This window comes from Artemia sp. Qi Xiang Cuo, chromosome 8 (assembly GCF_049724085.1).
Source record: "Artemia sp. Qi Xiang Cuo chromosome 8, ASM4972408v1, whole genome shotgun sequence".
Taxonomy (NCBI): Eukaryota; Metazoa; Arthropoda; class Branchiopoda; order Anostraca; family Artemiidae; genus Artemia; species Artemia sp. Qi Xiang Cuo.
Genome location: NC_142801.1, coordinates 3,179,159 through 3,194,214, shown reverse-complemented (window position 1 = coordinate 3,194,214; position 15,056 = coordinate 3,179,159). Strand labels below are relative to the sequence as shown.

Here is a 15,056-nt window from a genome sequence, read left to right as displayed (position 1 = left end):
ATAAAACGCGTTACAATTTTAATGTCCTAGGTACCAAATATTTACTACAAAAATAAGATAGAAAAAATTAAGCGTTTGTATATTTTTATTTTCTATAATCTTAAGAAACATTTTGAAAAGCTAGTTTAAAAAAAGTAAAAACACTACTAACTCTAAAACACTACTAAAAAAAGTAAAAAACACAACTAACAAACGTAAGAGTTGGGCTATATTCCCTCTCTGAACCTTTTTAAAGGCACAGGGGGTGTTGTGATTGCTGGTACAAATGTGCAGAGTCAACGAATTTTCCTCTGACCAGTACATCTTTAGCATTTTTTCTTTAAGATGGAAATTTAGTACAATTTTTCCAAATTGGTAAAAATTCAGAACATTAACTTTAAAATTCATCAATTTTTCTCGATGGCCAGGATCAGGATTCTCACCATTCATTGGTGTAAAAACATGATGCCTCGTGACTTCTGTCTTTCTTCATATTCAAGATTCATTTATTTAAAACAGCTTTCTTAGTATTGGTAAAAGCCTCAACTAAATTACGCAATCTCTTACAACACAGAAAAAAGAAGAAAAAACTAAGCATGATTAATGACACTTGTATAAAACGGTATAAAAGAATTGTTGAAACAAATTGTTCTGCATCTTATTGGTTCGAACTTGTTCGTGTGTCGAGAATTGGCGTTGGGGGCAATAAGCGGGGGTAACAAAATACCGTATTTTTCACTAGCAAGGATTCAGAAATTCACAAGCTCTCCAAATTCACACATCACATAGGATCTTTGTTCTCCTAGTATTGGTATTTTTAACGTTGCAGTTGCAGCTGCATACGTGTCATATTTGGGTCCCAGTACGATTTTTGTCACCATTTTTTGAAAAGCCTTGATATCATCACTAAATTAGTCGATGTGCACCTGTGGTTCCCAAACATGGTACACGTATTCTAGCAAGTGACATATATAGTAGATATTCGCTAATCGTAACTGATTCACTGGAAAATCTAGTCGTCGAAGAGCAGTCAGTGATCGCAAAGCATATTTGCCCTTTTTCACAAGGTTAGAAACATAGTGGCTGAAAGAACAGTCAGTACTGAAAGTCTCACCAAGAGTAATCACTATAGAACTGGTAAGGAGCCAGGGGACAAGCTACGTCTCTATTAAACGGTTAAAGTGAATAATTTTATTTTATTGACAATAATTTAAAGTCCAATATTCTTGCACTGACCAGTGAAACTGTCTTTCAATTCATTTTAGAACTGGAGTATTGCTTGGGAATTATCCATTGATAATTTGAGCAAGGCGGACATATCATCGTCGTATTTAAAGCGTCCATCAAAGTAATCGAAAACGTAGCTGATCACTGCCATGAACAGTAAGGCATTCAGCTTAGTACCTTGGGGAGCATTACATGTTATTTCAGCCCTTCCAGAGTTAAGATCTCCAGAAAAAAACACATAGACACAATGGTGAAAGCTTTTGAAGAAACTGAGTATCATCAGCAGAGTCTGTTTTCTATCCTCCATTTGCTTTAGGTTTCGTACAGCAGTGATATGGCGGATAAAATCGAACGCACTACGGTAATCAGAGAGCAAAAGGTCTACTGTGGTGCTTCTCTTATCTAACCATTCAATTATCAGTTGATAGAGACGCACAAGATAATGGGTAGGGTTGCTTGCTTTCAAACATCCACACTGGGAAGGGTCTAGGGCAGAGTTGATTCGGGTCAGGAGTTCACGATATATAGAAGATTTGGTGACCTTGTTGAGATTCAGCTACTCAAATTTGACTGAGTTGTTTACATGATTTTGGGTCCTCTACCTTAGGTACAATCTGGACATAAGCTCTTTTTCATGCTTGATGGAAGATCACGGAAGTACTGATTTATTATGGAAGTAGTATCCCCTCTATGGTTTTTGTACACCCATAGGTGCTATTCTTTTCTTCTTCACCGTTAATCACGAAGAAGTTTAACGGCTCTTCCCTCAGGGAAACTCCCAGGTATTATTGATTGATTATGTGCATGCTGTTACGTAACATGTATGCTACGTAAAACTATAGTACACCTGTTTGTTGCATAATAGGGAGTGGTTTCTTCAAGATGTAGGTGCTTGTTACATAGTTGTTTACCAATATTGAGACTGACGTAATCTCGTGTCATTTTTTAGAGCTCTGGGTCCGATAGTCAAGTGAGGAACCCCCAGTTGTATATTTCTAGTTGTTCACTAGTTCACCATACCTTCTAGTTGTTCAGAAGGCAAATTTATCAAATCCGCTTTTGAATTGATTGATTGAATTATTCTTCACCAGTTCACTAAAAACAATCAGTTAGGTAAATATAGCCACTACCTGATGGTCAAATGCACTTTGACTCATTTAATTAATTAATTCACTTTATTAAAAACGTCAAATAAAGACAAAAATAAAATAAACAACATGTCATTAAAAAGGAACCTGACCTCACCCTGCGTTTCGACTAAAGAGAAACCTTTTGACCACTGATTAAAATGAAAAAACTGATTCAGAGCCTCTGAGGCTATCCGGGGAGCTATTTCAGAGGGTAGCGCTCATGTGAAAAAAAACACAGGGTGGTACTATGCATAAAAACACACGAAATACTAATTTGTGCTTTGGCCGAGATATGTTAGCAATAGTTAATTAGTTCTTAAAATATTGTATTTCCTTTCATAGTCGCAATGAATCAACTGTAAGTTTCTTTTTTTATTATTGCTCCCAGCTTTTATCCTTATCCTTAATTTTACTTGTTCCGTCGAAGTTGTTTCAGAATTGTTTATTTGTCTTTCTCAATCCAAACCAAAATATTAATAAAAGGTTATATTTTGTCACTAGAATTAAAAAGTTTACATTTTGAAAGTTAGAATGATACAAAATCTGGATATTTGGCAATCTAGCAAGAGGAAGAACAGGACGTCCTCCCATAGATAGGAAGAACAGAAAACGAGAAATAAAATTTAAATGGAAATGGGAACTGTGTTGGTGAAAAGGAAACTGCGAGTAGCATCGGGCCAGAGACGAGCCTGCGCAGCCATGTTGCCTTCAGAGTCCGACATTGAAAAGTAGCCAGTCTATTTCAAGGATTCAAAAAGATGTATGCTACACTTGAATCTTAGAATAGCCAAGAGTTAGGGTTGGTGACCTTCTTTAAACATTAAGCTTTTTATCTTTCCTCTTGTCAAAAGGAAAGGTTGCAAATATTAATAGACCATTATCCTTAGTGCCTAGTCTAAGTTAGTTGTTGGGGGGGGGGAGGAGGTATCTTTGATCCTAGGCAAGGAATAGCTAGAAAATTATTATACAATTGGCATTGAAGAGCTAGGGGACTCAGTAGAGATACTGCATAGCTGATAGGTTACTAGTGCTTAGGGCGCTAGTAAAACACATGCAATGTTTCAATATTTCAAAATTGTAAATTACAAGTTTTTAAGTACTTAAAAATAACTTCTTATGGTTCCAATTAAATGACCCTTGTGTTTCAGGAGTCGTTCTTAATGAATTGGGAAAAAATTCAAACTTTATGCGTAAAGAGCGAAGTGTTGAGGAGGAGGAAACCCCCTTCGTATACGCAGTAATTTCTGTTCGTTTTAATGTTTTGATGTTGCTCCTTACTTTCAGCTAAAAAAAGGTGTTTTTTTAAAAGTAAATTTCTGATCGTTTTTAGATATTCCCGGAAAATCTAGCCCCACCTCCACAGAGAAATATCCTCACCACGGAAATACTGTCTAGAAAATTTGATCCCGGAGAAAATTTACCCAGGATAATCACCCTTAACAACTCCACGTGTAAAATTGAGACAAAAAAAGAGAAAGCAAGACATATAAAAAGAATTTTGAATAGGAAATCTTTCTATTTCCTCAGTGTATAATTTTTCCTGAGAGGTCCACCCCCTAGTAGCTTTCCTCCTCATGGAATATTCTCCCAAAAAAACCCCCAAGCAGAAAATTCGTCACCCCACCCTAAAATGTATGCATGTTTCCCAATAACAAATACTATGCGTAAACAATGGGCAAGTAGTATAACTTAAAGACCTTTAAGAGTTGTTTTTTTCTGGGGGGGGGTCAGGTTTATACAAAGGTATAGTTATTGGGCCTTTCCAGTATGATGATCAAAATGGCAATCTCAAAATTTTTATCGGACGATTTTGGGGAAAAAAGGTATGGGGAGGGAGCCTTGTTGCCTTCCAGTCTTTTTAGTCACTTAAAAAGGGCACTAGAAATTTTAATTTCCGTTTGAATGAGCCATCTCAGAATATTTTAGAACTGCTGGGTCTATACAATCACCCCTGGGAAAAAAAAACAAATAAAAATGCATCCATGATCTTTCTTCTGGCAAAAAATAAAAGAATCCACATTTTTGCAGATAAGTGCTTGAAACCTTGACAACAGGGTTCTATGATACGCTTAATCTGATGGTGTGATTTTTAATAAGATTATAAGACTTTTAGGTGATGATTTTCTCTTTTTTCAGAAATTAGGCATCTTTTCTCAGGCTCGTAGCAGTTAATGGGTAAGACTAAACTCAATGAAATTTACATCTTGGAAATCAGCACAATAAGTCATTTCAATTGATTTATTTACTGGTATCGAATTCTGTTTTTAAGATGTTCGGTTACTATTGAGCCAGTTTGCTCCTAACTCACAGTTTGCTACTATGAACTGATTGACTTTATGAGTAATATTAAAGAAAAAACACCTAATTGAACAATATTTTGATTAGCGCCAGCTGAAGGTGCATTGAGGAGTGGGGATATTTAGCCTCAAAAATTATATTATTGTTGAATATTATTGTATATTATAACGAAAAGTATATTATACATTTTTTTTACAATTACCTTTTTTTTATTCCAGTGCCAAAAAAGACGATCCTGTAGCTCCGAATTGTCTAGAAGATTTGAACTTTTTAGTGAGTGCTTTAGATATTGGTGATGAAGATCTAGAAATTGAAGATACATATTTTATAAGTTCTATCCATGAGCTATTATATGATGGTGAAAATTCTCCAACAAGAGGAATCGAGTTTAATCATGTTATCGTATGTGTATCATGTTATCGTTTGTGTAGAGTCAAAGACGAAATAATTATAGGCAGAAGGAACTTATATAACAAGATGAGTAAAGAGAAAGGACCGTTCTGGCCAAACTTTGCCAATATTATGCTTGCAATCTATGACATAGTATGGCGTCAAAATCAGGGATCTAACGAGATGATTAGACGCAAATATGATGACCTTATTGAAGCCATAAGTAGGGCGGTCACTGGTGTTACCGTTGTGTATGAAGATGAAGATATGCTAATTGCTGAAATAGATGACCGTTTCAAAGCCTACTCGCCAGAAATTCGTCCAGATAGCACTTACAGGAAAAACTATGAACTCTGTGGAATTATTAGGGAAAGCCAAAGATTCAAACTTCTCCACGGTCCTTGTCAAAATTGGACAGATTTTTTTCACTTCTTGTATTTTAGGTACCATGTTGTAAGAGCCGAGTGTAAAAAGACAACAACAACAAAAGCACCGCTAAAAAAAATAAAAAAACAAGGTTTTTCAGAACCTTGGCAACATACAGAACCTTGACTTCAATTTCAAACTTCAATTTTGTAAAAATTTAGTAAAAGAGGTCCGCTGCGACTCGGAATATCTTTTCAAAAGTTTGGTCATAAATATGGTTATAATAGAACAAATTACATCATTTTTGGATGTAGTCCTTAGTCATTTTGATGATTATAAGGCAATTGTGGTTTACTGTGGGAAATTGAATAAACAAGTAAAAATTGAGCTTGGTAGCGATCAAATTAAAGAATATTTGAAAAACTGGAAGGAGGAAATAGCAACAAAAACTGTGTTTCAATTTTTCCACGTTTGGAAAATAACACCAAATTTGAAAAGGTGTATGGTCATCCCTTTTCATTTTTAGTTGAGACTATGATTTTTATTATAGAAACAATGTGTTTCCCTATAATGCCTATCATTAATCAGAATTATCCTTTAACACGTAAACGACAGACTAGCCATAAGTTAACTTTTAATTTATGGTCGAGATCTATTAGAGTCGATATTGTCCATAATTGGGATTCCACGAAGCCCATGGATTCTTCGGTTGATTCAATGTTCAATAAATATTGTCCAGGTGAATATACTCTATTTGGTAGAAATATTGTTTCCCACTTTGGTTTAAAAGGGACTGACCATTTTCTCAAGAGTGATTTGGAACTATATTTTACAGACCTAAGGGCAAAGTTGACTCGCAATGCGCCAACTGACTCAATGAATTATCTCGGTCTGGTTTTCTATACTATTGAATTGCCCAAGAGTCTTAATCGTATTAGCAAAGATGTCTTAGATGCTCTAAGACATTTTAATCATGTTTTGTCTGGTTCGGTTAAAGTAATTTTGCCTTGATTCGATGCTAACTTTACTGATGAAGTAAGGCAGACGTTCGACAAAAAATGGAGAAATTTCATGGATAATTCTCAGGGTACTGCAAGTGTATGAAGGAATACATATTTAAGATAATCTATATGCTTTTTTAGTGAAGAGATTTATGAAAAAGTTTTGCTCTGTTTTGTAATGGTTTTCATAAGTAAAATGGCCAATATCAAGTGCGTGTTTTGCGTTGTAAAAAAGTTTTTGGTTTGCAAAGTGAATCAGAAATAGAATTGTCTGTTTTTTAAAACATCAGAATAAACTAACATTTAGATGTTTTATCCTGTTTCCTAGAAAAAACCAACTGATATTTTTGAAATAGAGAAATTTACATCATACTTGTTGTGTCTAATAATATCTACTACGATTATCTTTAATTTTACCGTTTTAGTTGATAATATTTAGCCGTGTGGATATGCGTGAGTTTATTTTTATTAGCTTGATATTGAAAGTCCTGGTAATCCGTGAGATGTTGCTCCTGAGATACATTCTCCTTTCAAATGTCAAACATACTCAGTTTTATTCTTGCCTTTTTTGGGAGTTGGAATTATAGGACAAGATCAATTCTTAACCTATTACGTTCGCACCAAATATGGTAAGCAGTGTTGCCAATCGACGGGTATATAAAAACGATGCCGGTCGAGTAAAAAGCGGTGTCTTCGCGGTATCCTTCCTACCGAAATTGGGAAAAATTTGCGGTGAATTTTGATGCCTGTAATACACCCATTTCGTTGCTATTTAAAAAGAATCTCAAATAAACTAATCAACCAAACAAATCAACTAATACCTTGTACATGTCTTGTACTTAAGTTTAACTTTTAAAATGGCAGATTTTACCCATAAATTTGCCCAAAAAAGTGGGAAAATGGCAAAAGAAGTAAAGCACATGGACCTCCCCCCCTCACATACAAGGGAAAATAGAGTCCTTGACACTAAATTTAAAGGTTTCTTGTCAATTTTCAGCATTCTTGTCCGTCTTTAATCACTGCTACTTTTACTACTACCAACAACTCACCGCAGCATCAAGCCGCCTGAAATCAAAACAGCTAAGCACGCTCCTCCTCCATCCCAATCTGTTCAAAGCCTCCCTTTTTGCACCCTCCCATGAAGTTTTCATTTCATTAGAAATATTTCTTTATGACGTCCCCCAAACCCAGACGAGGACGACCTGCTTTCCGTTTAGCCCTAGACTGTTGGCCGAAAAGAACAATCTTCGGCAGTCTATCATCCTTCATCCACAAAACGTCGCCTAGCCACCTCAACCTTTCTTTCATTATAGCCCTAGAGAGCGGTATTGAACCACATTTTTCGTACAGCCTATTGTTTGAAATACGGTCAGTCAGCCAGGTGCCCAGAGCAATCCTTAAGCAATTTTTCTGGAAAACATTTAGCAAATCTTCATTTGCTTTTCGAAACGCCCATGATTCAGAACCGTATTTGACTACTGTCATCACTGTGGCTTCTAATATTATAATCTTGGCTTGCAGACTTATCTTCCTATTCTTCAAAACTTTTTTTAACTGTAAAAAAAACACCCTGAGCCTTGGCTATTCTACTTTTAATATCTTTACTGCTACCACCATCTTTGCTAATAATACTACCAAGGGATGTTAAGCTGCCCACTTGATCCATCTTTTCATTACCGAACGTCTCCAAATAGATAATTCGTCTCCAAATAGGGTGGAGGATGTTGCAAGGAAAGATTCTTGGGAAATAGGAACATTCTTGGATGGTCTAAAGAGTTAGGCTTTGAGTAGGTTAGGACGGGGAAGGAGTGTGCGTAATTGTGTTGTCCTCAGGTGATTTGGTGCTGCAGTGGCTTGTTAGCAGCAGTAGCAGCAGTTGTACAATTGGCAAATTTTGTTATTCAAAGCTCTTTCCTCAAAAGGACAGGTGTTCATGTCATGTCCAGATACGTGATTGTTGGACCTTTTAACTATGCAGAACGACAGGAATATATCAAAACTTTGATGTGATGCCTTTGAGAAAAAACAAGATTTGTGAGGGGGGTTAATTGTCATCCAGCCTTATTGCTAACTTAAAATGTCCCTAGAAAATATAATTTTCGTTTGAAAGAGACTTCTCCTGATCCAACAATTTTCTAGGATCTTTGGTTTGAAACTATCATCCCCGAGGAAAATAAAACGAAAACAAATAAATGCGCATCGGTATTACTTCTTTCGGCAAAAAATTTCATTTTTTACATTTCCCTTGCCACAGAAAATTCTGTCTGTAGAACATTTCTCCACGCAGAAATCCCCTCCCCTGCAAAAAAAAATTTATATGCCTAAAAACCAATACTAGATATATAAGACTGGCAAATTTCATAGTTTAGAACCCTTTCCTCAGGGACTGTGAAGCTAATGTGATCCCCAGAGGCATGGGCATTGAACCTTTGAGCTAAATATTGATCAGATTACTTTGGGAAATAAGGGATGTGGGAAGAGGGATAGTTCAATCAAATCGTTTTGATAACTAAAAAAGGGCACTAGATATTTGAATTCCCGTTTAAAAGAGCTCTCTTTCGATCTTCTTGTTCATTTGGTTTGATATTATCACCCCTGGAAAAAATATTGCCTAACCCTTATCTTTGACCTTTCTTCTGGCCTGAAATTCAAAATTCCTAACATTTGTAAATAGGAGCTGAAAATGTCTAAAATAGGGCTGTCTGATGCGCTGAATCTGATTGTACGAATTTATTTAATATTCATCGACTTTTTGGGTGTGTTTCCTCTCTCTTTAAAAAATCAGACATATTATTTCATTCAGTTTTTGAATAGTGAGGACGTAAGCTGTATTATACTTTGAATTTAATTGGACTGCACAATTTGCGAAACTGTTGAAAGTAAGAAAATTACGAAATATTACAAATTTCCTGATAACGAAATATTATAACTTACCGACGGCTTGATCGAACACGGACTATGATTTTTGAATATCATTTAGATTATGGGGAATTTAGTTTTCGTTCCCTGTAAAATGGACTTAGTTTATATTTGTCCAGTTTTGAATTTTCTACAGAGACAAATTATTAACAAGGCAGACAAGGACCCTGTTGTTAAACTAGCAGCGAAATTTTTCGGAAAAGATGCATTTAAAGAGACTATTGAAATCCGTCGTGATATGTTTAAAGTGGATATTCTTGAGAGGCACCAAAGCTCACATCCGAGTGCGGCTTTTGTGGCTGACATTTACGAATTGCTATCGGACCCATTCTCGAAAGATAATCCTGTTCCACGATTTGCGATTATCGACCCGTCAGATGTTCCGGTTTTCCCAAGCGAACCAAATACTACTGTGGCATCAAAATTAAATGACTGTGTTCGAATGTCAAATTTCCTCGTTGAAAAACAAGAGTCTGTTAGCACAGATATGGATGAACGAAACCGTTTGTGTCCGTTCCTTCCTAAGCCAGAAAACTTCCTAAGTCAGGAACTGCTACAGTTCCTGTTATTTTTAGTAATTTACTGCAAGTATGCAGTCTTCCAACCCCGCTAAGAAGCGCGAGTTTATTTCAAATTTCGGATGCTTAGACAAAGTCGACCATGTTGAGCAACGGAGAGATAGGCTACTGGTGTTAATGAAATATATTAATTCTGCCTCACCGGTGGTAAGTGCACTACCAACCGGTTCACGCATCAGTGCTAAGATCGTAAAGAAGGAACATCTATGAATTATACGGATTGACAAGGGCTTTGATGAAACATTCAATCATGAATGTTTTTTTTATTATTTTTTCCCCAGGGACAATCGTATATAATGTATGGTCCAAGAAGATCAGGAGAGGGCTCATTTAAACAGAGTTCAAAAACTATAGTACCCTTTTAGAGTGATCAATAGCATTAAAGGGCAACCATCATTCCTCCCATTCTCCTTTTACCCCCAAAAGAACCCGATCAAAACTTTGAGATAGCCATTGATTAGACATACCTGAAAGGTCCAATATCTATACGTTTGGGGATGGCATGACTCCCATGGTCTGTTGAGAAAGGGCTAAATGCTAATAGTGTGGGTGAAAAGCGTCAAAAACCCAGAATACTTCCGTGTTTGAAGAAAGCACCAAAATTGGGTAAGATGTACTTTCGAGCATGTTCTTTAAAATGGCTCGATTGGGCAAGCGAAATTTTTCCTCAGAACGCCGCTAGGTGGCTTGAAATCCAAGACTGCGGACGAAAATCCAAGTTTGTCAAAATGAGAAGACACGGTCCATTCAAATAGGCTAGTATGGGTTAATTGATGGCATAGGTTCTAAATATGAGCTTTAAAACAACTCAAGTTGTACTATAATGCTGCTAGGTGCCTCAACTTCAAAATGGTGGGCGAAAATACAAGTTTGTTAAAATGAGAAGACATGACTGGTGGACTAAACTGAATTGCAAGACCTCATACAAACGGTGGAAACAGACATGATTGTGATTGTGATCTCAATCTTTGATCACATTGGATTATCCGAACTATTTAATGCGTTTGGTTGCGGTACCAACCTAAAGCACGTTCCCATTCATGAAATAGTTCGATCACTCAGGTCGACAAAATCACAAGCACTTTTGATCTTCCACGCGTTTACAGGATGTGATACCATTTCTACTTTTCTCCACCAAAAAAAGAAGCAGTTCTTGGCAACTTGGCAAAATATACCAGGACTGACGAAGACTTTCCTTCAACTGACAAACCAGCCTTCCCAAGCGACAGAACTGCAAGTACACACCTTGTACGCTTTGTCATGAAGACCTCTGACGTAAAACAAGACTGCTACGACGTGAATGAATTCAGGAAAGAAACATGTCTACGAGAAAAGACAAAGAACATGCAGAGACTTCCTTCAGCTAATGTTTCGCTTTCACAACATGTCGTTAGAGCTGCACTACTATGTCCCTACAATCCAGGTTATGTGAGGAGTCACAGCCTAAAATCACCACCGCCCTTCCCAGCTTTCCTGACTTTGGCTGGATCAAAGACACCGATGGAAAGTGGCTTCCCAGTTGGTTAGGTTCCCTTCTGCCAGCATCAAAAGTCTGTCGCGAGACAGTGCGTTGTGTGTTGCGAAAAGGGTTGTGAAAAAAGGTGCCACTGCAGGAAGTTTGACCTTAACTCTAGCCCACTATGCTGATGCAAATCAAAGTGCTTTAATTATTGAACATATGATTATTTTTTTACCAGAAGATTTTATTAATCCCTTTGTGTTCATGATAAAAAATATATTTCTTAAATGCTTTAATCCGGCCGTTTAGCTTCTGTTGATTAATTTACAACACATAAAGAGATGAAGAGTTAACACAAATTTTACCCAATTTGGCTTAGAAAATCTAAACAAAGGCCATAAATTGGACGCGTCTGGGCCCTATTAAATAAAAAAAAAAAGTTTTTTTTACTGAAATTAAGGAACTACGTTAAAACTTAAAACGAACAGAAATTATTCCGTACATAAAAGGGGCTGTCCCCTCCTCAACACCTCGCTCTTTGCGCCAAAGTTTTTTATTGTTTTAAAAAATCAAGTTGTGAGACAGAGTCAAACTTTAGCGTAAAGAGCGAGGTGTTGAGAAGGGGACAGCCCCTTTCATATATGGAATAATTTCTGTTCGTTTTAAGTTTTAACGTCGTTCTTCACTTTCAGTTAAAGAAACTTGTTTTTTTAATTAAATTTTTGACGTTTTTGAATTAACGCAGGTTTTGATTTTGGCTCACCGTACATGAATAATTATAAACAAAATTTGAATATTAATTTTACTTTTATTTGGTTAAATGGCTTTTTCGTAAATTGTTTATTTTATTTACGAACGTTTTTATTAGTAATAAATATACGTAATTTACGAATTAACTTACGTAACGAACTTCTATATTCATAGATTTTTAATACATATATTAGGGGGCCTGACCCCTAGTCAATACCTTGCTCTTTAAGCTATAACTCAAATTTTGTTCACGTTCTTTAAAAAAAAAGCTTAATCACAAAGGCCGTTAATTAGAATAAATAGCTCTTATGAAAGTACTAAAAAATCTTTGGCTTAAAGAGCGAGGTATTGAATAGGGGGTGAACCCAATCATATATGTAATATTTTCTGTTCGTTTTAAGTTTTGATGTTGTTCCTTACTCTCAGTTGAAAAACTTGTTTTTTTTTATATTTAATTTCTGATCTTTTTCTTTAATAATGTTGGGAAATCCGGCGCCCCCTTCATAGCAATGTCCCTTCCCCCATAAAAACTTCCTTCATGGAAAGATCCTCCCATATAACCTCCGACCCCCCCAACCCCCACCTATCCGAAAAATTCCCCCTGAAAACGTCTGTGTACTTCCCAATCACCAATATTATATGTTAACATTGGGTAAATTTCATAACTTTCAGCCCTCCCGCCGGAGATATCGGGAAATTAAGTAATCCTAAAAGACATAGTTATCATATTTTCGACAATGCTCAACAAATTGGCTATCTAAAAATTTTGATCGGGTGACTTTGGGAAAAAAATGAGCATGGGAGGGGGCCTAGTTGCCCTTAATTTTTTTGTATCACTTAAAAAGGGCACTAGAACTTTTAAATTTCGTTCCAATGAGCCCTCCTAAGATAATATAGGACTACTGGGCTTATACGATCACCCCTAAAAAAAAAACAACAACAAATAAACACGCATCCGTGATCTTTCTTCTGGCAAAAAAAAATGTAAAATTCCAAATTTTTGTAGATAGGTGCTTGAAACCTCTTTAGTAGGGCTCTCTAATACGCTGAATATGATGGTGTGATTTCCATTAAGGTTCTATAACTTTTAGGGAGCTTTCCCCCTTTTTTCTAAAATCAGCCAAATTTTCTCAGGCACGTAACTTTTGATAGAAAAAACTAAACTTGATTAAACTTATATATTTGAAATCAGCATTAAAACTTGATTCTTTTGACGTATCTATTGGTATGACAATTCCGTTTTTTAGAGTTTCGGTTACCATTGAGCCGGGTCGCTCCTTACTTACAGTTTGTTACCACGAACTGTTTGATATTTACGCAATTTTTACTTTACAGAATGTACTACTATTAGGCTAATGTCAGAATGGAAAAGCGATATTTAAAAATGCTGCATTAATTACTCCACTCCAGCCTGTGGTATCGGTATCATGAACCTCGCGCGATTCGGAAAATTGACATTTTCTTCGGTCATTTAGACCCCAAGCGGATCAACGGGTGAACTAAATTTAGACCCCAAGTGGATCAACGGTACAACTAAGGTATATTTATGTGCATATATGTGCGTTTTCAGAATCTGAAGTATCGATTGCTCCTAATCAGCCCATTTGAACTTCTTGTTTTAACAAAACTTATATTTTTCGATCGCCATCTTGAATCTACCCCATACTGTCCCAATTGAGGAATCATATCTTTTTATTTTGATAAACTGAGATTCTCAACCACAATTTTCAATTTTAGGCACCTCGTGGCACTACGGTGCAACGTAGGTTATTTTGAAGCTCATATTCGGAACCTGTGCCGTCGATTAGCCCATTTGAACGGCCATGTCTTATCATCATTTTGACAAACGCGTATTTTCTTCCACTATCTTGAATTTCAAGTCACCTAGTAGTGTTCCGAGGAAAAAATTCGCTCGCGTAATCGAGCCATATTAAGAGCATGCTCGAAAGTAAATCCCATTCACTTTTGATGCTTTCCTCAAACACGGAAGTATTTTGGCGCCTTTCGCCCGCACTATAAACAATTTGTACGTTGTTCACATAAAGTATACAAATACCAAAATTCCTTCCCCCTATGGAAAATACAAAAATAAAACTCAAATAAAATTCTAAAATTTGGAAAGCCTTATTTTCCATGGGAGGGGGGGGTATTTTACAGGAGGATATATACTGTGGGGTATTTTCCGGAGGGGGGGGGATATTTTCCACAGGAGTTATATTCCAAGAGGAATTTTACGGGGGGAAATTTTCCAGGGAGGGGGGGGAATATTCCGTTGGGTTTTTTTCTTCGGACGGTATTTTCCAGGGGTTATTTTCCGGGGGGTATTTTCCGTCGGGGGTATTTTCCGTGGGGGTCTATTGTCCGGGGCAAAAGTACTCCTCGGAAAATACCCCCCAACGGAATATCCCCCCGAAAAAAAATAGTGGAAAATACCCCCCGCAGAAAATACCATCCCATAAAATACCCCCTCCTCCATGGAAAACAAGGCTTTCAAAATTTGAGAATTTTATTTGAGTTTTTTTTTTGTATTTTCTGTAGGGGGAAGGAATTTTGGTACTTGTGTATTTTGCACCACTCACTCAAGTTTACGCTGTGTAAAACTCGAGAACAAATCTGTTTTCTGGAGGGTATTTTCCACTGGGGGCATTTTTCTTTTGGGGGGGGGGGGTATTTTTGAGGGGATATAAACGCCAGGAGGGGGTTAACACCTGGAACCATTATTGATGCTTCTAGTCCCAATATGATGCTAATATTTCTCCAATAAAAGGGGTTTCAAATATTTTAGATACAGATAAACAATGAAAAGAAAACCAGAAAAAAGTAAAAATTTGCCGTCAGCCAGAGACCTTGACTTATACTAAGGTCAAGGTCTCTTTCCAGAAAAGGTTTCAAAATCTTTTCTGGGAAAATAATTGGCTAATGGAAGATTAAATATTAGATAAACAATTATAGTTACAAA

The 15,056-nt window shown here is 36.6% G+C and overlaps 1 protein-coding gene across 4 annotated transcripts in view; it reads left to right on the top strand.

Annotated features, from left to right (window-relative positions):
* The window catches only part of LOC148949073 (uncharacterized), a 44,537-nt gene extending 37,854 nt beyond the window's left edge, over positions 1–6,683 (top strand). For all 4 annotated transcript variants that reach the window (XM_089093149.1, XM_089093148.1, XM_089093146.1 and 1 more), the window contains one exon: positions 4,853–6,683. In XM_089093149.1, the coding sequence (XP_088949275.1) occupies positions 4,853–5,576 (724 nt within the window). In that variant the 3' untranslated portion in view covers positions 5,577–6,683. The remainder of the gene's footprint in view (positions 1–4,852) is intronic.
* Positions 6,684–15,056: the final 8,373 nt, after the last annotated feature.